This window comes from Panthera uncia, chromosome C2 (assembly GCF_023721935.1).
Source record: "Panthera uncia isolate 11264 chromosome C2, Puncia_PCG_1.0, whole genome shotgun sequence".
Classification (NCBI taxonomy): Eukaryota; Metazoa; Chordata; class Mammalia; order Carnivora; family Felidae; genus Panthera; species Panthera uncia.
Genome location: NC_064810.1, coordinates 65,178,867 through 65,202,744, shown reverse-complemented (window position 1 = coordinate 65,202,744; position 23,878 = coordinate 65,178,867). Strand labels below are relative to the sequence as shown.

Here is a 23,878-nt window from a genome sequence, read left to right as displayed (position 1 = left end):
ATGCTCAGTAGTCTAATCTTTCAGACAATCTTCCTGGGTTTACAAACTCTGCACACTGCTACTATAGAGGGAAGCAGCATGTAGTGGTTAGTAGTAGATCAGAACCTCCTCTCAAAAAACTAGCAGTGCTTAGCTGTGTCCTTTCCTAATGTCAGGGGACTATCCTCCCAGGTCAGTGGTTTTCAACCAGGGGAAACTTGTCCCCCAGATGACATGTGACAACTTACGGAGACATTTTTGGTTGCTACAACTTGGGGGAGTGCTACTGGCATCTAGTGAGTAGCAGTCATGGATGCGGCCACACATCCCACACTACATAGGACAGCCTCCCACAACAAGGAATTATCCAATACAAAGTGTCAGTAGTGCCAAGGTTGAGAAACCCTTTCCTAGATCCTTGCTCTCATGTTCTCCCTCCTGCCCCAGAAAACATCATCTTTAAAGGAATTCGTCCTAAACCTTTTCCTTCTTTCTGAGACATGATTTCAACAATGTCTTTCAAATCAACATTTTACAACGTTTTTAAGTAGTCCCCCAATGAGATAATTCTGCTTTGCTTTTAAAAAATAAAGACTCCTGCCCAACCGTGTATGTCAGAGAGACAGAATAATCCCAGTGCCAACTTTTCCACTTGCTGCTTCCTTTCCCACTTGGCTGCCTTTCTGAAATACAAAATGAGCTGAGCCTCATGACTGAGCAGAGGCCCTGCCTCACCTGCATTGACCAGGTGCCACAGCCAGTGGAGCCAGCCATGGGGACACAGGTCACCCCATGCAACGTCCTGAGGCTCCTCAGTTTATCCGCTGCCAGCCTGGCTGGGTCAGGCTTGCTGCCAAGTTGATTAATAAGTGCTGGGCCGACACTTCTAGTAGGTCCTAGACCTGCTGATTTTTCTCCCCAACTTCCTTAGATCATTTCATTATTAAATTAAAGATTGTTGTGATTTAAACTGAACTGTCAGGCAGCCTGGAGACAAACGTGGGGTTTGGTGAAGAAATTGAACCTTGGTGCTGCATTTACTAAATCCAGCCTCCGTTGGGTGCTTTCTCTTTCTCTTAAAGAAGTAATTCAAACCTCCCAGGGCTGGAAGTAGAAGCAGAACCTTCCCCTGCAGTGTCAGGAGCCCACACAGAGAGGCTGGCATGCCAGGAAAGGAAGCCGATTATAAATAGCAGAAAAAGCAGCATCAGTCAAAACTCACTGATGTGCCTGAGAAAAATGTTAAGGGAAACAAACAGCTTCTGAAATAAGAAGCAATGATCTTTTTTTTATTTTTTTTTAAATTTAAAGTGCTAAAGAATGAAAACAATATATATACATATAGGTTAAACACACATACACACACACACTGCATACACACAGTGTACTGAACCCAACTGAGACCCTTTAGGAAATAATGGGTAATTATTAATTGTAAAAGAACAAAATTACAAGTAGTCAGAGCCACACAGAAGAAACAGCTGTCCTTTCTCTGTGTAGTCGATGCTATTTGTTTAGAAAGTCTATGGTTTCCCCTTCTAAAATAATTTTCCTGTTATGTGTATCTTTTTTCCAGCTTCGATGGAAACCATTTGAGATTCCAAAAACGTCTCAGAAGAAAGTGGACTTTGTGAGTGTAAGTCAACAGCATCCACACCTGCCCTCTGCTCTTTCTTCCCTAGTGAGTGATCCAGCCATCTTCAGGCTGAATGCCAAGCGGAAGCAGACTTAGAGGCAGGCAGCAGAGACAGAACCACCTGCCTCTGTTTTCAGGGCTGGCCGAGCGATGTCTTATTTAGGCACCATATGGCCCCTGACACCAAAGGGCACTGGTAAGCTATTTACAACATCTCTGAATGGCCAGTGGAAATTGAGCATTGACCTACCTGAGGTTTTTTGTTTTTGGCTAGAAAAGGGTTCTTAGCCTTTTTCCCCCCATGGACTCCTTTAATAGTCTGGCAAATCTTGTATTTTTAAATGCATAAAATAAATTCCATAAAATTACAAAGAAGCTGATTATATTGAAATACAATGATTAACATATTAAAATAACAAATTTGGTTTGGTTTATAGTAACATATATGCTTCCTTATTAATGCACTACATCACAAGATCTATGAAAATATCTAATAACTATGGTTGTTAGAAGTATGAACATAAATGATACTCTGGAATAGCCATAATAACTATAATGTGATATAAAGAACCCATGATTTCTATCAGTGGAAAGGTTACAGGCACTTCTAATATTTCTGTGGGTTTTTGCTTACATTCATATTAATTGAAGCAAATGATACATTTCAGAGATTAGTCAAAATAAATATATAATTTTGTCCCCATCCAAGTTCATGAACTTTCTGAAATGGACCCTTGGGCTAGAATAGCATCAACTCAGGTCGACAACTCTAGTTAATGCAATGCTGGTCACAAGTTCTGCTTGGTATTTATAAGGGCTGGGAGTATTGGAACACTTGTGCTCAGAGCAAACATTGTAGGGGAGAAGGAGGGGAGCTACAATGAGGAGGGACTCAAAGAAGCCAGTGGAGGCCTTTGCAGACCAACCTCAGCCAATGGCTTACTTAGGGAGAGTCCAGGTGCCCAGCCATAAGCCAAATTTTCTGGATCATGCAAATTCCTTGTCTATATTCAATGCTCCAAGCTCTGTGTAGACTCATCTAAATAGACCCCAAACTGGCAAACTGAGTTAAAATACAAAAATAAATCCCCCACTGTGGGTGAATTGTGGATATCTGAAGGAGCAGAGCTCCCTCCTTTCAGGCTTCTCATTTGCAGGTTGGGGCTGAGAGTTTTGAGAAGACCCAGGTGTTAAGGTTTCTTGGACTGTGGATTATCAGCAGAGAGGATTACAGTTGGTCAGAATGCTTCCACTTCCCTGTTCTGGAAAAAATAGGGCTGACCCTATGTATAAGCACGGGGCTGCCTACATGGTAAGGTGTATTTGGGGAACACTGATGTGGCAACCTTCCTCCCTAGGCCTCCTAGGTGCCTAGTTTTACCTCCAAAAGAAACTCTCCTCTAGGTTGATCTTAAGCACAAAACTGATAAAATGCCAAGTAAAGTGATCTTAGCCACTGAGACAGTCCAAATCTAGGGCCATGGCTGGCAAATAGGGTGAGCCACCACCTACTAAACATAAACAGTAAATCTCAGGCTCCCCAGAGGCAGACTGGACCCCAAATGTCTCACTTGTCCCACGGGGCAGACCCTGGTAAAACCTTGCCACATGGCTCTCAGGGACCAGGAGGAGGGCTGGCGTCTTGGACAATACACACATTCACCCCTCCTTCTCCTGCGGTCTCTCCCAGGGCCTGCACACCTTGTGTGGAGCTGGAGACATAAAGTCTAACAATGGGCTTGCCATCCATATTTTCCTGTGTAACACCTCCATGGGGAACAGGTAAGTGGCTCAGTACTGGGGCAGAACATCCCCATTCCCTAAGAGCTACTGGTGAGAGGGTGAAAGCCAGGTTGTTGTTTTATGTTATTGTTTTTTCCCCAGAGCAACATTGATATACATTAATTAATAAAAATAAGTGAGGGCTTCAAACTTGACTGACTCCTGTAACATAAACAAAAATGTCACATAACAATGTAAATAGAAAACAGACGATGGGCATTGGGAAGGTGGAGTAGTCCAAGAGGCATTTTGACTTTAACCAGGTTTGGGTCAGAATATCTCTAATTTCTTAAAGTTCCCCAGGACTGTTTTTGAGTCCAAAGTCATACTGCATGAGAAGGCATTAAGGGCCACAAGTTGGTGGTAGGTCAGGCTGACAGACTTTGGCTTCAGGTAATAATTGTGCAAACTTAACACTCCTCAATAGAGGAGCTTAAATTTTTGAACCAGAAAAATATATAAATGGCATTCTGCCTTTTCTTGGGGAAGCAGAATCTCATGGCAGTTTTGCACTCTACCTCTGGAACCAGAATGTTACATCCAAACCCAATTCCACTCTTCCTAGCTGAGTAATCTTGGGCAAGTCATTTAAATTCTCTGAGCCATGACAAAGCACTGAAGATGTACCTTTGGGTCCAGCCTCACATCATTCCACCTTCTCTCTTTTCACTTGAGCCACAGTAGTCTTCATACAGTTCTTTCAACCTGCCATGTGTTCTCCTGCCTCACAGCATTTATTTGCAGGTGCTGTTGTTTCTGTCTGAAATGTTCTCCCCACTCCCCAAACTCTTGCCTAGATAATTCCTCCAAATCTCAGGTCAAATATCTCTTCTTCAGGGAAGCTTTTGCTGACCCCTCCCATTAGAACAGGTTCATTTTTCTTCCATTCTTCTGAACTTGGCTTTCATAGTGCCATGACAGTTTATGATGATATTCTATAATTATTTGATTGCTATCTGACTTCCTACTGTAAGCTTCCTGACTGTAAGCTGCATGAGTGCAGAGATTGGGTCATTTTACTCACCAGTTTATACCCAGTACTGAGCCTGGCACATGGTGGGTAGTAAACAATTTTCTGGTGTGAGTTAATTTGTCTGAACATTGTTAAAACTGAAAAATCACAGGAATTATTCTTTATGTTTCAGATGTTTTTACAATTCAGATGGGGACTTCTTGATTGGTAAGTTCTGAAGATTTCACTGTGAATTGGTCCCCAATCACAAGCTACTTTTCTATTTTATACATATTATTTTCCTTTATCCTTCAGTCTGTCTTATGTAGTCCAATCTGCAGACTGAGGTCTAGAGGTCATTGGTGGTCTGGAAAAGATTCCTGGTGTACCTCAAAGCCCCTACTTATTCCATAGTCTCTCTGCCTTTGCCTATCTCTGCTGGGCCTTTATAACATGGGAGATCTGGCAACTGAAAGGAAATAAAGAGTAATACCAACCTGTGATTAATTTACTAAGATAACTCTATTTGCCTTCAAACCCACTCAATAATATACCATCTGTTATTGATATCTGCAGTTTAAATAGAAATTTTCATGATGCCATCTAAAACAGAATGTCTGTTAGAGATTTCTTTGGTCTGCCCATTCTATATGATGGTTTCAGTATTGATATTTTGAAGTCAACATTTTGGTGTAGACATTAGATATGCAAATGCCAGACTCTTGCTGGAACTACCAGAAATGAGTGGTTTTCCATCCTATTTCTGCTGCCCTTTTTGGTCAATCCACAAAACTGTGCGTATACAAACTCTTTTCCTGGCAACCAAGAGTAAACAGAGTCAACTTTTTTCTTTCACTTTCTTCTAGGTAGTAAAATTGCTAACCTAAGTTGTCAGAATATCCATTTCCCTCCATGAGACTCAATAAAGCTCTTTTCTTTTGGAATGAAAAATCAAATGCAGCCTTTAAGCCTTTTGCTCTTCATGAATTGGTCCTCACATGGGAAGAATTGCTCACTGCTGCCCTGTCTTTTTTGTTAGTTCCCCAGAAAGGGAAACTTCTCATTTACACTGAGTTTGGCAAGATGCTTGTGCAGCCCAATGAGATCTGCGTCATTCAGGTTGGTGATGTGTCCCCTCTCCCTTGCCTCTCCCTAATTTGGGAGCAATCAGATGTTGCAGCTGCTGTTATTTCCAACTCTAAAATTTCTTGGTGGATCGTGTCTAAGCAAGGAGAGGGAGTTTTAGTCATGCAGAAGGCTCTTGTGCCGAAGGGTAAGCAGGCTTGGGTGCCTGGTTTGTTTTAAAATAAGACACCATCACAAAGCAAAGAGCATTGTCAATTTGCTTTCCGAAATACTTATATGTACTTTTTAGACAAGGTTCTGTTCACATGGATTGGGGGAGGGGGTGCAGTGAAGATTAATTTCTTAAAAATGTGGCTATATCAGAGCACTGGGATCTCTGAGTCCAATGAGAGATTAGATTAGAATTGGTTTGGGTCATAGATGTGATTAGGAGTTGTACTTTTCCTTTTTTGTTTGTCTGTTTTGTTTTAAGTAATTATTTATTTATTTTTTAATTTTTAAAAGTTTTTATTTCTTTTTGAGAGAGAAAGAGCATGCGCAAGTGGGGGGAGGGGCAGAGAGAAAGGGTCTAAAGCATCTAAAGCGAGCTTCACGTGAACAGCAGAGTCCGATGCCGGGCTCATACTCAGGAACCATGAGGTCATGGTCTGAGCCGAAGGTAGATGCTTAACTGACTGAGCCACCCAGACGCCCTAAATTTTTCGTTTTAACTCATCTTTGAGCCGGTCACCTCTCAAACATACCTCAACAGACTATAGCTGTACTTTTTGCATGTGGGGCTGGCTGTGGCTCTGGGGCGTCTTCTTTATAGCTACAGGTATGATTTGGGAGTGCTCACCAGTGTCTGCTTCCCATTCCAGAGAGGAATGCGGTTCAGCATAGATGTCTTCGAGGAGACCAGGGGCTACATCCTGGAGGTCTACGGCGTCCACTTTGAGTTGCCTGACCTGGGACCAATTGGTAAATCTTCACTACAAGCTTTTAGGCTCCCTTGAGAGATAGGACAGATAATCTCATGAGAGTGACACACCCTTCTCCCCTCATTATCTCACTCAAATTTCAACTTTCCTCTCCAGACAACTTGTCTAGACCAAGTGTAGTTGAGAAGTTCAGAAACCTATTAGAACTCCCTAAGCAACCCCAAATATTTTTTTCAGACCTCTAAGTTCAGGGATTCAGTGTCATGGCCGACCCAACTGATGAAATAAAATCATTACTTAGTTCATCGGTATATCAATCCATCAGCTAGTCTTGGCTCTTGTGTTGTGCTGAGGGTACTGACAGGAATCTCATCAAGGGTAACACAAGCCTTTTCCCATAAAATACATACATAAAAGTGAACAACCAAAGCCAACATGTTCTAAATCTCTCTCTAGAGTAGTATATAGACCGTTGAAGAGCAGACAATGTAAAATAGATTTCTGGTTATACAGTGTATATCCTGAAGGATGTAGAAGTTTGGGTTACTGGGGGGCCAAGTCACCAGGAACAGCTTTACAGAAGACATGAGATTTGATTAATCCTTGACAAAGAGTTGAGGAAAAATAAAAGGAAAGGGAACAGCTTAAGCAAAAACATACATGTGGGAATGAGCTTTGTGAATAGGAGGGAGATCATCTTCTTAAGTCAATAGGGTGTGTGTAGACGATAAAGTAGAGAAAAGCTATAACAAGGGCTATATGCCTATGGAAAGGGGACACAGGCTGAAGTGCGGATAGTCTACAAACTTCACATTCCTACTCATCACATTCCACAAAATCTACACAGTTAACTCAGAGCTATGAAGGAGCTAGAAACCACAGCCTCTATGAGGCAGATTAAAACTTTCAAAAGTGAATCAAGGTCCCCACCCCCGATTCTTCTGGCAAACTGGAGGCAGAAGATGCAGGAGAGAAGTGAAGGTGGTAGGAGTTGTTCTCAAAACATCTCTTGGAGTGAAAGGAGTGGCTTGGAAAATGGGCCCTTGGTTTCATCTTTGGCATGTTTGCTGAAGGTGGTGGCCACACCTCCCAGTTCTTCCTTTCCTTGTCAACAGCTTTTTTAGAGCAAAACAGGCCAGGCCAGCATGTGCCTTCTGGTCACTCTCCTGGGGAGATCCAAATAGTCAGAGGAAGGTGGGAGGCAGCAGAGAGGCAGCTGGAGCCACGGTGGGCCGTCTGTCATCCTGCTCACCACCCGCTCTTCCCACTTCAGTCTGGCTTCCTGCTGCTCTACAGCCAGCATAGCCTCCAGGTTCCATGGAACACGTACCCTCTGGATAATATATATAATTTACTAACCAGCTGGGGGCTTATATTTTTTAACCCCAGGAGCTGGAAATGATAAAACACTCCCCAGGTCTCTCCTCTCAGAGTTAAATTATGTTTTTGCACTTATACTTTTTATTTTTGGTCTTTTGATTTATTTTCCTTCTCTGGAGGGAACACTCGCTCCTAAGCAAAGGTAAGCAGGCAAGTCCTGAATACTTTTTTCCTGAGTGGCAGACAGATTTGTCAGGCTGGAGAGCAATTCTGCAGATTGATTCTGAGCTCTGTCTGAGGAACAGAGGCATGCCTGGGGCAACAGTATGTAACCCTTCCTTTCTGAGATCAAGGACTGTAGATGAGTTCTAGAATCATCATGGTTTTCTTAACAGAGAAGTTCTAGTATTCTACCAGACTTTCCCTTTGCCTCTTTTCTAGCCTCATCCTCTCCCCTCACCTGCAGTGATGCAGTAATGCCTGTAACATGGTTGATAAGCCATACTTACTCTACAACTTTAGGAGGTGATGCTGGTGATGATGATGATGATGATGATGATTTTCATGATTCTTTTTACTAATCATGTTTCCTAATCTTTTTCCTAATCCTTTACCTTCCTTTTAGGAGGTAAAAGGTAAAAAGGATTCCAATGAGCATTTGGACAATGAAAACAAATTATGGAATGGCTTTTGACATGGAAGAGAGCCCTTTCTCTTTGTGCAACTGTAGGCATCTTTCCTATATGATTTCACAAGTGTCTAAAAGACTTTTGGGTTGCTGTGTTCTAGGAGCTAATGGCCTGGCCAATCCTCGTGATTTTTTGATACCCGTTGCCTGGTATGAAGATCGCCAAGTGCCAGGTGGCTACACTGTGATTAATAAATACCAGGGCAAGCTATTTGCTGCCAAACAGGTAAAGTAAGAGGATGATTGGAAGACAGGAAGGGAATATTAAGCACCTACTGATTGCTAAGGCCAGTGTTAAGTACTCGACATATATTCTTTAATCTTTATAAGTACTTGACATATATTATATTCTTTAATCTTTACCATACCACTAAGTAATTATAAATAAGGTACTATTTGTCTCATTTATAGTCATGAAAAGGGAATGACAAATAATTTGCCAAATGCCATAGTAAATGGCAGAACAAGCATTAGTACCTATATCTCTTTGACTCCAAAGGTCATGCTCTTTCTACTCACCAAGCAATAAAAATCCTGGCAATATAGTAGATCTCTATAAATGGTGTATAAAATACAATATACAGGCAGGATAGTTTGTTCTGAAAAGGGAAATAAGTAAACAAGCAGGTCACCCAATATTTATATTATCAATGGCCACCATATTTCAAATACAAGCCATGACTGATACAAAACAAGTAGAACTCAGTTCATTAGCTTGACTTAGTTTATACCAACAGCCTTGTAAACTCAAAGACAAGCAAAGGCTTATCCCTTATTAGGGATATATTAACAAATAATAACAATATGTAATCTATAATATATCAGATATATTATATTATTACTTAATATATGGAATATATATTAGCAGAAAGTAATCATATAAACAAAGCAATCCAAAGATTTCTTCTGTTTACCATTATCTATTAGCATTATTTTTGCCCATTTGACATATTGCTTATATTTTTCAAGGCATATTATTTTTCTTGGACAGCATCTAGAGGGTATGCTAACCAGCAGAGGCCAACTAGTTTGGCACTTAAAATTAACCCCTGAGAGTTAATTGCCTGCCTTATTGACACATTGTCACCTTCATATTGTCTGGGTCAGGATTTCTCAGAATGTGGTTCAGAGATCATTTGCATCAGAAATTCTGAGGGAGGCTTGTTTAAAATGCAGGTTCTTTGATGTTACTCCAGCCTAGCAAAAATGATAACTTCTGGGAACGGAGTGTGGAAAACTTCAGTCATTTTAAGCATGCTCCCCATATTATTTTTGACATACAGTTGAGAGAGAGCCATCATTCTAGAGGCAGCCAGCAGCTCCATGGGTTTCCACTTCCCAAGTGGACTCTGTGCTGGTTATTCCTTGTGTGAGCTCCTACATTGATCCATTATCCCTTCTCTGCCACGATCTGTCACCTGAGAGCTTGACCTATATGGGCTCCCTAGGCTTTAGGTTGGGTTCAACCTGTGAGAGATACTCACAGGAAATTGGAGGGCCAGAGGAAAGACAAGTTGGGGTTTTTCTTCCCCTGCTTCTTCCCTAGTTGGGACTTCATCCCTCCATGATCTCAGCTCCTGTTGGGTAGCCTCAGTGGTGTGCTGAAACCAGTTCATACTGGCATGAAAGAGCTAATATACACATTCTTCCCAGCTTTGTGTTCAGCAACATCACATTAGTAGATGAAAAATGATCATGGTGAGAGTATTTATACCCCCAGAAATTAGCAAATGCTATAAAACAGAGCTTTTTGATTTTTTCCAGAGAGGCAGTTGTTAAATATATACCGCCACACCACTGAACAGCCCCTTCTTCATGGTTCTAGCTCTTGCTTGAATCCTATAACAGCATTTTCTTCCCATATCCTTCAGGCCTAGGAATGGCAATGTCTTCCCACTGTTGCTAGACTCAGAAACCTCACCATCTCTAGTCAGTTCACTTAACTCTAATCATATCTGTCTGAGTCGTCCCCTCAGTAAAGTCTTTAGAACATTCTGAATTGGGTTCCATTTCCAGAACAGATGCATAACTACAGTGGGGACTACCTTCCTGTAACAGAGCACTGATCCTCTCCTACCCCAGGTCAGGCCCAGGAAGCATCACCTTAGGATTGTTCTGGAAACTCAAGTCCTTGAGTCCTAAGGGAACTCTTAGATCCCTTCTCACCCTCCTGCACTTACCAACCCAGGCACTGCATGTACCAGAAGCTCCTCTAGACAGCAATTACCTGGAGAGCAGTCACAGCAAGTGCACCGGGAAACCCAGACGGTGGCCCAGATTGTCTGAGAATTGCTGACATTCGCAGATTCTCACAACTGTGTTAAAAATTGTTGAAAAGGCACTACTTGGAGAATGCATTGTGCTTCTGCTGCACATGTGATCTGAGGCAGCTGCAGCTTATGAACTGGAAAAATAGGGTTAGTGGCTTAGCAAGGGACAGTCTGTAGGCACGTGAAGCAACCACAACATGATTCAGGGTTATACTTCTCCCAAAGGATGGTATTATTAGATTGTGTGAACAAAATCAAATCAGGAGAGACAGTGATGCCAAATACAAACTGTGGAATCACAGCTACAAAAGCATTAAGTACTAAGATCACCCTTTCCTGCTTTTTTTGTGTTTGTGTGATCAGGATGTCTCCCCGTTTAACGTTGTGGCCTGGCACGGGAACTACACCCCCTACAAGTACAACCTGGAGAACTTCATGGTCATTAATTCAGTGGCCTTTGACCACGCAGTAAGTCTGAACCATGGAGGGGCCTGGAGATAGGGTAGCCCTTGGATGGGAGGGGTCCATAGTAGTCCCCTGACGTTCACAGATTTAACGTTTCCAGTGTCACCCTTGGAAGGCCACGATATAGTCATTCATCATTATGCTGACAGGAATTTGAATCATCTACAGCAAGGCTTTGGTGAAGGAGTAAATAACAAGCTAGTGGGAGAGCCAAGCCTTCCATGTAACACTCATCCTTGAACACAGCCCGGTTCTCACACAGAGGATCACAGCAACCCCAATAGATGGCTAAAAACTTAGTTTCTTCTTGGAAAAGGCTAATATTAGTGATAAAGTGATAACAAAGGAAAATCTCTGGATTTGGAAAGTTCTCTGTCCTGCTTACAAATGCTGAGTCTGCTTGGTCTAGCTGCCTATTCCAGTTCCTCTACTCCTGGCTGTTTTCAGCAGTGATGGAGCAGACAACCCTCTTCTAAAGTTCCTCAGAATGTTCAGTGCTTGAATTTAAACCAAAGAAAGTGAACTTGGTCATATTTTTCACTCAATTAGAGGCCCACAAATAGGTCCCTGGTCTACAGGGCAAGCTCCCAAGGCCCCACATTCGTGATAAAGTGCTAGCTCTGAGATCCTGGGGGAAAGTTCATTTTGCAGCCTGGTTCATAATAGATTAACTTAACCCACAAGCTGACGGGATAATTAGAGCAGAAGCCAGAGAACCAGAGACAGGAAGATTACTCTGAGCCAGTTCAGTTTATCTCTAGGGGGACAAAACTACCTTTCTGAAGAGCAACAACTCGTAACAAAACCAAAAGGGAAAAGAAAATGAGGCATCAAGACCAAAACAGCATGAAAAAGGACGCTGAGACACTGATAGAGCTTTATTTGGGCCTCACTACCTTTTCTTTAACAGTTTCAGATCATTTCTCATGACGGATGAAGTTTAAAGTCTCACGGCAATAGGGTTGGGTTTTTGGCTTGCCTTTGCATAGTTTCAATCTCTGTGCTGCTGCCACAGTTATTTTTCCAAAATTTTTCCAAAATCCTATTTTATGACTCCTTCAGCACCCCCCACCACCACTACCACCACTAGCAATGCTAAAGGGGCAAGGAATAGATAAATCTCAACCATCTTTGAATCCCAGACCCTAGAATGGCATGTGAAAGCAAACATGATCATTGATTTTTTCCAAAATTAGCTGGTGTTAATTCATTTTGCTTCATGCACAGCAAGCGGGGAAAGTCAGATGAGTGATTACTGCACCTTATCGATAAGCCAAAATTCAGGTCTGGTTATTCTACCACTGCATTAGAAAACCTTTTCAGCCTCCCTGTGGTTTAGGATCATCTGAGCTCTGAAGCATGGTATCTGATGTTCTCCACCATCTGGCCCTGGACTCCTTTTTCCAGTATCAACTCTTAGCCCCTCTTCCCTTTGCCAGTGCACCCTGGCAATGCTTTCTTGCCTCTTGACAAAATCTCTGTGCACTTTGATGTATTTCTTGTTTTCTATGCTTCAAATGCCTTTTCCTCTCTTTCCTGCCTCCCTCCTTTTTCTTTCTTTCTCCTTTCATTCCTCAGGACCTTCCTCAAATATCACCTCCTCTTCGAAGCCTCCCCTGATCTTCTCAGGTAGGCAGGCACTCTCTATACTCCCTTGGATTTCTACTTATAAAGTGAGATTATCCTTGGCACCTTGCTAGGATTAGTTGTTCATGCACCTGTTTTATGACTCCTTCAGCAACCCCCCCCCACCACTACCACCACTAGTAATGCTAAAGGGGCAAGGAATAGATAGATCTCAACCATCTTTAAATCCCAGACCCTAGAATGGCATGTGAAAGCAAACGTGACCATTGATTTCAATTAAATTGAATCTCAATCTTTCCACTGACAGATTCTAAAGTTCTTTTAAAATCACAATATTGTTTCCCTCAACACTACCACCGTCCAAACTAGTGATGTAAGTGGTGGATTTTAGACCTGAGAATCAAACAGGGGTAAGAAAGCAATGAAGATGGCATCTGGAATCTCTGCGAGGCCCCCAAAGAGAAGCACATTCTACATTTATACCAAAAGCTAGATACTATTTTATTGCTGTTTCAACCTCACTCTGAGCATCTATTCTGCCAAGAACTCCCTGCAGCACATCCCAGCTCTTCACCCTGACCTGAGGTTGAGAGGCAGACACGACTGGTTCTCAGACCCTCATGGTAATATTTGCATGAAATGGGGGCTCAGCAGGATGAGAAAGCAGTTCCAAGTCTTCTTAGCTGGTATTAATTCATTTTGCTTCATGCACAGCAAGAGGGGAAAGTCAGATGAGTGATTACTGCACCTCATCAATAAGCCCAGAACACTTAGCCTGGCCTGTGTGGTTTGATCAGAATTTAGAGCATCAACTTGGAAAGCCCTTCCAGTGTGGGGACACATGTGCCATTGTCCAGCCGCCTCCTTTCCATCGTGGGCTCAGTGTCTCCTTGTGCTTTCACAGGACCCATCCATCTTCACAGTATTGACCGCCAAGTCTGTCCGCCCTGGGGTGGCTGTCGCTGATTTTGTCATCTTCCCACCTCGATGGGGGGTTGCCGATAAGACCTTCAGGCCTCCTTATTACCACAGTAAGTCTCTCTTTTCCCAAGCCACATTGGAAACCAAACAGATAGCAAAGCAGTGAACCTTATTACCCATTGGGAATACCACCAAGGAGTTTCCAGACACCATGCTCTGGCTGGCTTTCAGGATCCTGCCTCCTGAGACCCAGTGCTGCTCCTCAGACTTGTAGCGGCTGAAACACCACAGATGGAGATGGCAGTGATGTGTTGACTCTGAGAAAGAAGTAATTAATGCCTACAGCCCAGTTTCCCTGGCCCTGAGGAGAGGCAGAAAGGCGGATAAAGTGTGAAGCAAGACGTTTCTTTACATCTCAGACCCTTCTTTTTAGGGGAGGGAGAATGGTGGGATGTGGTTGGTAACTTTGTTGTTTTTGGAAAGCTCTTGATCTAAGTCTGGTTCGAGAGCCAGGAAATGTGCCTTCTCCAATTATTTTGGTGGGATGAAACAGACTGCCGTGCACACTAGGAAATGGACTCCATTCTGGAAGCAGTTTCTGTGGAGTATTAGTTACCTAGAACAGAACTTACTAAATCTATTATTTTTATTTTATTAATATTATTACTAGCAGCTAACAATTATTAACCATTTTCCATGGCTATACGTTCCTTATAAGAATTAACCCACTTAATCCTCAAAACAGTTGTAAGAGGGAGGTAATATCATTATTCCCTTTTTTTCAGAAGGTGAAATTGAGGCATAAAGGATTAAGTAATTTGGAAAGATTGAGTAACTTGCTCAAGGCCCCACATCTAGTTAAGTGGTCGAGTCAGGGTTTAATTGAATTAAATGTGTGCCAGAGCACACATACACTCGTTACCAGTAACTCATGTGCCTAGCCCAGTGCCCAACATACAATATGCATCTAATAAACATTTATTTAATTAGTAAATGCATCACCAAGAATGAATAAGGTATTTCATGGCTATATTTAATGAAGTTGGCATTTTTACTTGTGCAATAGCTAGCTGTAAATCCAACCTAAAGGTCAATGTACAATTCCACTTCTTGGAGATTGCATTTCTGTACATAGAGTTCTGAAAAGACTCTGAGGTACATTTCAGCTAGAATATTCTTTTTTTTTTCAAGTTTATTTATTTTTGAGAGAGAGAGAGCAAGTGGGGGAGGAACGAACACAGAGAGAGTGAATCCCAAACAGGCTCTGCGCCCTCAGAACAGAGCCCTATATGGAGCTCTAACCCACAAACCATGAGATCATGACCTGAGTCGAAGTCAAGAATCAGGTGCCTGACCGACTGAGCCATCCAGGCACTCCACAGCTGGAACATTCTTAAAAATAAATCCCTTTCCTTCGTCAACCTCAGGGCTTTCTGTCTATATAAGGTTCCTCCCTATATGTACCAGCTCTCAGGTGCCCCAGCTCAACAAGATATAACAGTGCACTGAATGGGTAATTTAGGCATTTATAAAAGGTGGAGAAGTAGGGCCCTAAGGATGGAAGAAAGCCATTTTATGGTCTAATTCCAGCACCACCTTTTTCAGGTGACATCATTATGGTGGAGAAAAGGATACAATCAGTTACCACCACAAAGATACTACTTTGTCAATAGAGTCAAAATAAACTATCATCTTTTCTGAAGAGTATCAAGCCCATCATAGGCCCTGACTGTTCTGGAAATCAGTCCCCTAGAAGACCTGCTGTCCAGGAGAACTGCTTTAGCTTAGCCTGTACCTCACATGCTAGCTCTTGATAATTCACTATTTCACAGAGTTCTTGTTTTGAGGCTGCTATGTACCTCTATGTACCTGAGATGGTAGTTTTCAAATTTTCATATATGTCAGTGTCACCTGGAAGGCTTATTAAAACAGATTCTTGGGCCCCACCTTCAGAATTTCTGTTTTAGTAAGGTCCAGGGTGGGGCCTGAGAATTTGCCTTTGTAATAGGTCCCCATGTGATGCTGATGCTGCTGTTCCAGGAACCACACTTTGAGAATATTAGGGAGATAAAAATCACTTAGAATGACTCTTAAAAAAATGTATCCCCAGCACCCACTCTTGGAGAGTATAATTAGTTGGTTCTGAGGTAGAACCTCAGAATCTGCATTTTGAATTAGCAAGGCAGCAAGACCTTCTGATGCAGAAGGTCTACAGGCCACATGTTGAGAAACACTGGCCTGTGGCTTACCTCCCTACCCAGAGAGAAGGATAATAGAACTGTCTAACTTAGACAAGTTTGCTGTTGTGCTACAGCTCTCCAGCCACTCCTAGACTTGAGCTTGTAGTTCAGCCTGCCTGAAACAAACAACCTTGTGAAATGCCTCTTATAATTTTTTAAAAGTCTCTCAAGTACATTTGGCCAGGATAGATTGATAACAGAAAGGTATGGTTGCCTGATTTAGTTGGAAAAAACACAGAACCCCAAGTTAGAAATTATTTTTTCCAGATATATTACAACTATTGCTTTAGCAATATTATCAAAATCTTTGCTACTTTGATGTGACTTTATAGGAGAAGTGAAGAATTATTTCTGTAGAAATATTGCCTCCAGTCATCTTAATGTACTTTAGTCAACTGGATTCAGCATTAATCAGAGAGGCAAGGTCTACCCTCCCCTGCCCTTTGAAATATAGAAAATGATATAGAAATGTCATCACCAAAGTCGTTGCTACCTAAATTCATATTCAGATCAAAGCTGAATTCTGTATTGCTCTCTTCTTAAAATTAAGCCATGAAGGTGACTCTGAGGACACATACTAGATTGAGGAGTGTGACAGCACATTTAAGTCATGAGCAGACCTGCTTTTAAAATATAGACACTTTATGCTTACAGTTGCTTCTTTTCCTCTCTTTCTGCTTCATGGAAAAATGAGTAGAGCTATGATTCGGGTCTTACCTTTTCTACGTGTGCCTGCAGCAGATTTTGTTTCCTAGGCAGGATAAAAATGACTGCCTAGTCAATGACAGAAATATTTTGGCACTTGATTATACTTCACATGTAAGGAACTTATCATGCCAATGTCCAGCTTTGCAAGGGTTGCCAATGTCATAGCTCTCTGCTCTGCTCATGATCTTCACTCTCGGCACTGTCACAGAAGGGACTATGAAAGTAACTTTAAAGGGGCTATTTCTTACTCAATCACAGAACTTAGCAGAGTGTTCAATTACATCTGTGGGATGGATGGATCAGTAGACAGATGGGGTGGAGAATGGACAGATGGATGGGTAGATGGGTGAATGGATAGAAAGACACTTAAATTTGCTCAGGTGTTGTATTTCTTTAATTCTTGCTCTAAATATGTTGCTGTTCCAATAAAGAGGTTTATTTCAATAGAAACATGATTGAAATAGTAGGCACATGGTGATTTTTTTTGTCAAATTTTTTGACTCCCGAAAGCACAAAACCAACATACTTATATTAAAGCAAATTTCCATTTAATATGAGAGAACTTTCTAACACCCAGAGCTTTTCAATAATATGGTAGACTGCTTTATTGAGTAGAAAGCTTCCATTCACAGGAGGCATGCAGGCAGACCCAAGAAGTAATGCCAGGAATGACATAGAATATTCTTCTGTACTGAGTAGAAGTAGTGATCCTTTCCAATTTAAAAATTTTAGGATTCTATAAAGAGAATATCAATGGAAATAGAAAAGAATGAATCTCAGAGGCATTTTGGAGAGTGGAAAATAAGATGGTAGATTCAGCTACAGAAGATAGTATTTGTTAGACTATATAGCATTTATGGACTGTTTTTTACAGATACTAAGATCCTTTCACATGGATTATCATTTGATAATAGACTCCAAGTCCAGCGTTCTTTCCATTATATGACCCTTCCATCAACACACACACATACACACACACACACACACACACACACACACTCCATCTCAGTTTTCTGGATTGGGAACCAGAAATATGGTGATACCATGTACTACTGTGGGGCTATTTGGAGGAGGATTAGATAAGATGTGGGAAAGAAGATCATTTTAATATGGGGTTTATAAGCCTAGATGACAGAGTACATCTATTCTTTATTATTACTTTCATTTTAATTTTTATTAAAATCGTCTGGCTATGATTTTCTTTATATTCAACATCATTTGTTTCAGGCAATGGAACTTAAGATCTCTGACAATCCACATGGCCATCAAGTAGAGTTTTGCCTACCAAGGGTTCCACATTAATGAATGTTTTGTGGGTTCCTCCTGCCTCTGTATTCTTTAGTAATCCTAAAAAATGTATCATATTCTCCTATCTTCTTGGCAGTGCACAGAAAAAATGCTTGAGAGGTCTTGGTATTTTACAGGTTTTGCCTTAGATAATTAAAATAATATTATTTCAGGGGTGCCTGGGTGGCTCAGTTGGTTAAGCGTCCAACTTCAGCTCAGGTTACGATCCCATGGTCCATAGGTTCAAGCCCTGCATCGGGCTCTGTGCTGACAGCTCAGAACCTGGAGCCTGCTTCAGATTCTGTGTCTCCCTCTCTCTCTGTGTCTCCCTCACCCATGCTCTGTCTCTCTCCATCTCTCAAAAATGAATAAACATTAAAATAATACTATTTCAACCCTCCTAGGGAACTGCATGAGTGAATTCATGGGACTTATCAAAGGTCACTATGAGGCAAAGCAAGGTGGATTCCTGCCAGGAGGAGGCAGCCTGCACAGCTCAATGACCCCCCACGGGCCTGATGCTGACTGCTTTGAGAAGGCCAGCAAAGCCAAGCTGGCACCCGAGAGGATTGCTGATGGCACCATGGTAAGCAAGTTAAATGCCAGGCTCTGGCAGCCTTGGGGGTCCCCAACCTTGTTGAGAGGAGTAGCTGCTTTTGTATTTCTCCAACGTCAGAGAGGAGTCAGGAGAGGAGAGTGTGTGTCTCTCTGTGTGTATATGCCCGTGTGTGTATGTACATACCCCTAAATGTATACTAGACTTCTGATGTGGTAGGGTAGAAAGATATTCGGACTTGCATCAGACCTGGGATCAAATCCTAGCTCATTGGGGACACCCGAAAGGCTTAGTAGGTTAAATGTCCAAATCTTGATTTTGGCTCAGGTACAATCTCACAGTTCATGAATTCAAGTCCCACACTGGGCTCTGCGCTAACAGTGCAGAGCCTGCTTGGGATTCAGTCTCCCTCTCTCTCTGCCCCTCCCCTGATTGCTCTCTATTTCTCTCTCAAAATAAATAAAAATAAGCTTAAAAAAAATCCTAGCTCTTAGTTCCTACAAACCCTGAATAAGTTACTTAACTTCTCTGTGCTTCACTTTCCCCCATCTGTAGAATGGGTGTGGTATTCATCCCAGCAGGTGGCTGTATTTAACCTTACGGACTGTCCAGCACTGTTCAAATATAAAGGAATATTATTAATACTATGTAATAGGTCTTCTCTTATCTGTATGCAGCCCAGAGTATATATGCTGTGTCTCAGAATCATCTCCTGCTTTTTGAGGTAATTCTCTAGGGCCACAGTACCCAGGGATGCAGGATGTCACCTTCAGTGGAATTCTCAAGCCAAGGAGGATCAGAAAGCCTTTGCCTCACTATAGTCAGGGCTTGTAAGAAGCAGTTCTCAGCTGTTTTCTCATTTTCTTTTGCTCTCCTTTGGCATGGGATGAAATTGATGGGATTTAAAATCTGTTTTGCGTTCTTCCTGTGTCAAGCTATAAACATTGAGGCTGAACACAATTGCAGTTGGCTGCGGTACTTAGTTTTACTTTATTTTTGCATTCTTGGAGGTGGAGTTTATGGACCACAAGGAGTAATTTTATGTTAAGTCATATGCAAATTTGCTTTACATTTTTAAACAAATGCCTTCAATGCTACCTGACTTTAAAATCAATAGCACAGTCCTTCCTGACTCCATGCCCAGCTTGCAAACAGACAGCATTATCTGTCTCTCTGTCCAATGCAGTTTGCATTGAACAGTTCCAGGACCAGAGCTGATAGAGCTGATCTGCAAGGGGAGGGTGCAGAGTCCCATCTGCTTGACCTTGGCTCTCTTTCCCTTTCCAAAGGCCTTTGCAAAATTTCTATGGAACTCTACATCTCTTTGAGATGTGGTTTGACAATCTCAATTAAGATATTGCTTCCAGGGGTGCCTGGGTGGCTCAGTCAGTTGGGCGTCTCTGACTCTTGATTTTGGCTCAGGTCATGATCTCAGGGTTGTGAGATTGAGCCCCATCTTGGGCTATGCACTGAGCGTGGAGCCTGCTTGAGATTCTTTCTCTCTCCCTCTTCCCCTCCCTGATCTCTCAAAAAATAAAAATAAAATAAAAAATAAAAAAATAAGCCAAGGGCTCTTTGAGGTACATGGGCTACCCCACACTTGCCACTCAGTAACCTTTGGTGCCCAGCTTGGCTTTGGATGTCAGTGTTATCAGGGACCACTGTTCTACATCAATGAGGCAAGGACAGAGCTGTTTTTATGAGGAACAAGACTCTGGGAAATGCATAGGGCCTGGAGCACTAGCCAGAAAGAACTCTCCTATGTAAGGGATTAAGGGCAGGGGAGGCCTTGAGTAGCCAGACAGCTCAGACTACCTGGCAGGGGAGGGTCCAGCACTTTACGTAGACCTAACTTTGGGTCTCCATCACCATTTTCCATTATATAATTGGGACCCAGGCCTATCTATACACCTCATCCTTATTCCAGTTTGGAATAAATGAACTTTGTATAATACCGTCTTCATAACTCAGCTGGGATGGGGTTTTGTTACTCCGTTCAGACAGCAAGCTTCTTAAGAAGCAGGCAGCAAAGAGGCAACAACAGACAAGAACGACCGTAATAACAACCTTATATCTGAATAGTGCTTTATAATGTGCACGGTAGTTCCACACAATCTGATAACGGTCCTCATATCAAGCCTGTGGTGAGAAGTCAGGCAGGGACAATCATCTCCCTGAAGCTAATGTATATTAGATACCAAACATTAACATGGGTTCTCTGGGTTGTGACCCAACTTTTATCTTCCTTTTGTCCATCTATATTTTTAAAATTTCCAATAATGTGAACACATAAGAATTGTAGGGTTTTATTTTGTTTTTGTTTTATTTTTAAAAGCCACAATGGTAGGGAAATCAGCAATTGGTGAAGCTAGAATATCTAAGCTGCACAGAGCACTTGCATATACTTTCTGTTGGGGACAAAAACCTCCCGAACACAGAGGGACATCAACCATTCAGTCTTCTGGGATAGGTTTTTTAAAAGTACTACAGTCAGTCCTACCTCCTCCTTCCCTCCTCCTCCTCCTCCTCCACCTCTTCCTCCTCCTCCACCTCTTCCTCCTCCTCCATCTCTTCCTCCTCACTCTCTCTTTACCTCCTTCTCCTTTTCCCAGGCCATCTCCTGGTCAGAGTCCTTAAGAACAAAACTCAAATCTCAGCTCTGCCACCTCGTTACTATCGCTTAAGACAAGCCACTTCCAGCTTTGAGCCAGTTTCCTCCTCTGCAAAAATGGGGGTTATGGCCCCCCCACAGGGACTTAGCCACAGTAAGTGATGGCTCCTAAGAAGATGAATATTCCTAAAACTCTTCCACCTCTGCCCTTGGATCTAGCATATTTAGCTCCATAATGCTGCAAGGACAATGTGATGCTTACATGCCCAATTCCATTGTATAGAATGAAACTTGGAGCTCGGAGAAGGTAAGGGTCTTGCACCAGGTATCACTCGCCTAGAAGTGGTAGGGCTGGAGCCAGAACCCAAGGTGTGAGCCTGTTGTCCTCACCCTGCTAGCACACATGATTCATTATTCAAAGATTCTGCCTACCTACATCTTTTCTCTTGACATCTAATCAAATGTATTTTATTATCCACCTCACTTCTTTTTTGTCCCCTCCCCCATTTCCTACAGGCATTTATGTTTGAGTCTTCTCTAAGTATGGCCGTCACCAAGTGGGGGCTCAAGACCTCTAATTGTTTGGATGAGAATTACTACAAGTGCTGGGAACCTCTCAAGAGCCACTTCACTCCCAATTCCAGGAACCCAGCAGGACCTAACTGAGACTGAAGCAGTGCTATCATAATTGAGAATGGATTTGTGTGGTTTTGTTTAGAATATCATGCCTTCTGGCAGTATGGGGGAGGGGGTCGGTTAAAATGAGAACTCACTTTTTCACAGGCAAATAACTCAGACATTTGTAGAAATGTTTTTGGAAAGTTCTATGTCAGCTTAATTCCTCAATAAATACTTCACTGGTATTCTGTGGAAGTAGCAATTGGTCATAATCAGGTCGTGATGAGACACACCTATAGTGGCCAGGACTGGGGGCAGTCCATGAGATTGGCTCAAGATCAAGAGTGTCTTCACATGAGTTTGCCTGGATGCCCTTATTCCAGGAGTGCAAATCCAGGGTGTTTACCGCAGACCACAAGGAAGGACAGGCCAACATAGGGACCATGAACTGAGGCTGAAGCCAAGGCCAAGGTCCCAGGCATAGGGAAGCACAGGGGGTCAGCAGAGCTCCAAACATCCAGTGTCTTCCTAAAACAGATGGGCAGCCAGAACAGCAGGCTAATTATGATAGTCATGTAGCAGCCAGTATAGTTGGTTGTGGACAAGAAGCCCAGGCACCAAGAGTGAGCATCATTCAGTGAGGAGACCAGCAGTCCTGTTTTTTCCACTGAAAACCCCATATCTCATGAAACCCTCAGGCCCGGTCAAACCAGAGTGGTTAGCCCCCCTACTATTCATTCATTGATCATACCACTTGACAGCCATTCAATGAGTCCTTGCTACGTGTCATCTACAGAGTGAGTCCCTGGGGGTGAGTGATTGAGAAGGAAGAAGTCATCTCTCCCCTTAGCAAGCTCACAGTCTGGGGACACCAGAACCAAAGAAGATCAAGTTCCCAGCACAGAACCACAGCAAAAATGAGGCAGTGCGGTATACAAACACTATGCCCAACAGCTCCCTTCCTGTGGCCAGCATCCCTCCCAAGGACTGGGCTGTCCAAGACTCTGGGGTGAGCTGATTAGGTTCTCTTGGAGAGAGAAAACAGGCAAATCAGAACAGACAAGAATGGCAAGTGTATTTTTCACCACTCTAGTTCTATAGTTTTAGCACATTCTCTCCTCTGTGTTGCCCAAGTATCAATTTTGATATGCTGCTACTAAGTTTTTGTTTAACAACAGGTAGTGAGAGTCAGCTATGTACCAGGGCCTAGGAACCAGGGCTGCCAAATAAAACAAAAGATGCCCAGGTAAATTTGAATTTCATTTAAACCCTGAATAATTTTTAGTACAAGAGTGGACATGGAAACCTGTCTTTTTTTTTAAGTTTATTTATTTATTGAGAGAGAGAGAAAGAGAGAGAATGAGCCTGGGAAGGGCAGAGAGAGACAAAGAGAGAGAATCTCAAGCAGGCTCCAGGCTGTCAGTGCGGAGCCCAATGCAGGGCTCAATCCCACAAATCAGAAGATCATGACTTGAGCTGAAATCAAGAGTTGGATGCTTAACCGACTGAGCCACCCAGTTGCCCCAGAAACCTGTATTTTTATTTGATAAATCTGGCAACTCTATGAGGGATATGGTGGTCCAGGAGATACATATGGTTCTCACCCTGACAGAGGTTACATTCTAAGAGGGAGACTGATGAAATAAACAAACAAAATAATTATAAATTGTGAAACATGCCAAAACAAAACAAACAGGAACTGAGATAGGAATAGCAGATGGGGAGGGGAGATCATTCTTTAAAAGAGATCTTCAATGAAGAAATGACAGCCAAACCTAAAAGATAGGAAGAAGCAAATCATTGGAAGGGTAGGGTTGGGCTGGGGTGTGGTAGAGGGGAGGAGCATTCCAAAATAAAAGCCTGGTGGGTTCAAGGAACTAAAAGAAAAGCTAGTGTGGGGAGCCCAGGAGCAGGCCATTGCAATAGTCCAGGCAAAAGACAGCACTGTCCTGGACTAATGAAGTGGCAGCAGAGACAGAAGTGAATAAATTCCTGAGTGCTTTGGAGTAGACCTGAAAGACGGTGCTAGGGATCTGTATGCAAGGGGTGAGGGAAGGAGGAGTTGAGGACAGGGCCAAAATGATGGGTAGGCTTCTGGCAGTGATATCTCATGGTCTCAAACAGTAAGGTGGGTATCTTTGAGGATGACAGAGGTCAGTGTGCCTTCCTGATGTTCCTTGTCTTTATATTAGACATTTTTATTAAAAATTAAACATTGTTAATTAGCAAAGCAGTTAATACCTTTAAATAAA

General features: G+C 42.4%; 1 protein-coding gene across 1 annotated transcript in view; it reads left to right on the top strand.

Annotated features, from left to right (window-relative positions):
* Nucleotides 1–21,742, top strand: part of HGD (homogentisate 1,2-dioxygenase) — a 43,020-nt gene extending 21,278 nt beyond the window's left edge. Inside the window, exons 5-14 of the mRNA XM_049628236.1 lie at nucleotides 1,556–1,615; nucleotides 3,306–3,397; nucleotides 4,543–4,577; nucleotides 5,389–5,468; nucleotides 6,296–6,395; nucleotides 8,465–8,589; nucleotides 10,997–11,101; nucleotides 13,590–13,716; nucleotides 18,246–18,427; nucleotides 21,525–21,742. Of these exons, the coding sequence (XP_049484193.1) occupies nucleotides 1,556–1,615; nucleotides 3,306–3,397; nucleotides 4,543–4,577; nucleotides 5,389–5,468; nucleotides 6,296–6,395; nucleotides 8,465–8,589; nucleotides 10,997–11,101; nucleotides 13,590–13,716; nucleotides 18,246–18,427; nucleotides 21,525–21,674 (1,056 nt within the window). The 3' untranslated portion in view covers nucleotides 21,675–21,742. The remainder of the gene's footprint in view (nucleotides 1–1,555; nucleotides 1,616–3,305; nucleotides 3,398–4,542; nucleotides 4,578–5,388; nucleotides 5,469–6,295; nucleotides 6,396–8,464; nucleotides 8,590–10,996; nucleotides 11,102–13,589; nucleotides 13,717–18,245; nucleotides 18,428–21,524) is intronic.
* The last annotated feature ends 2,136 nt before the right edge of the window (nucleotides 21,743–23,878 follow it).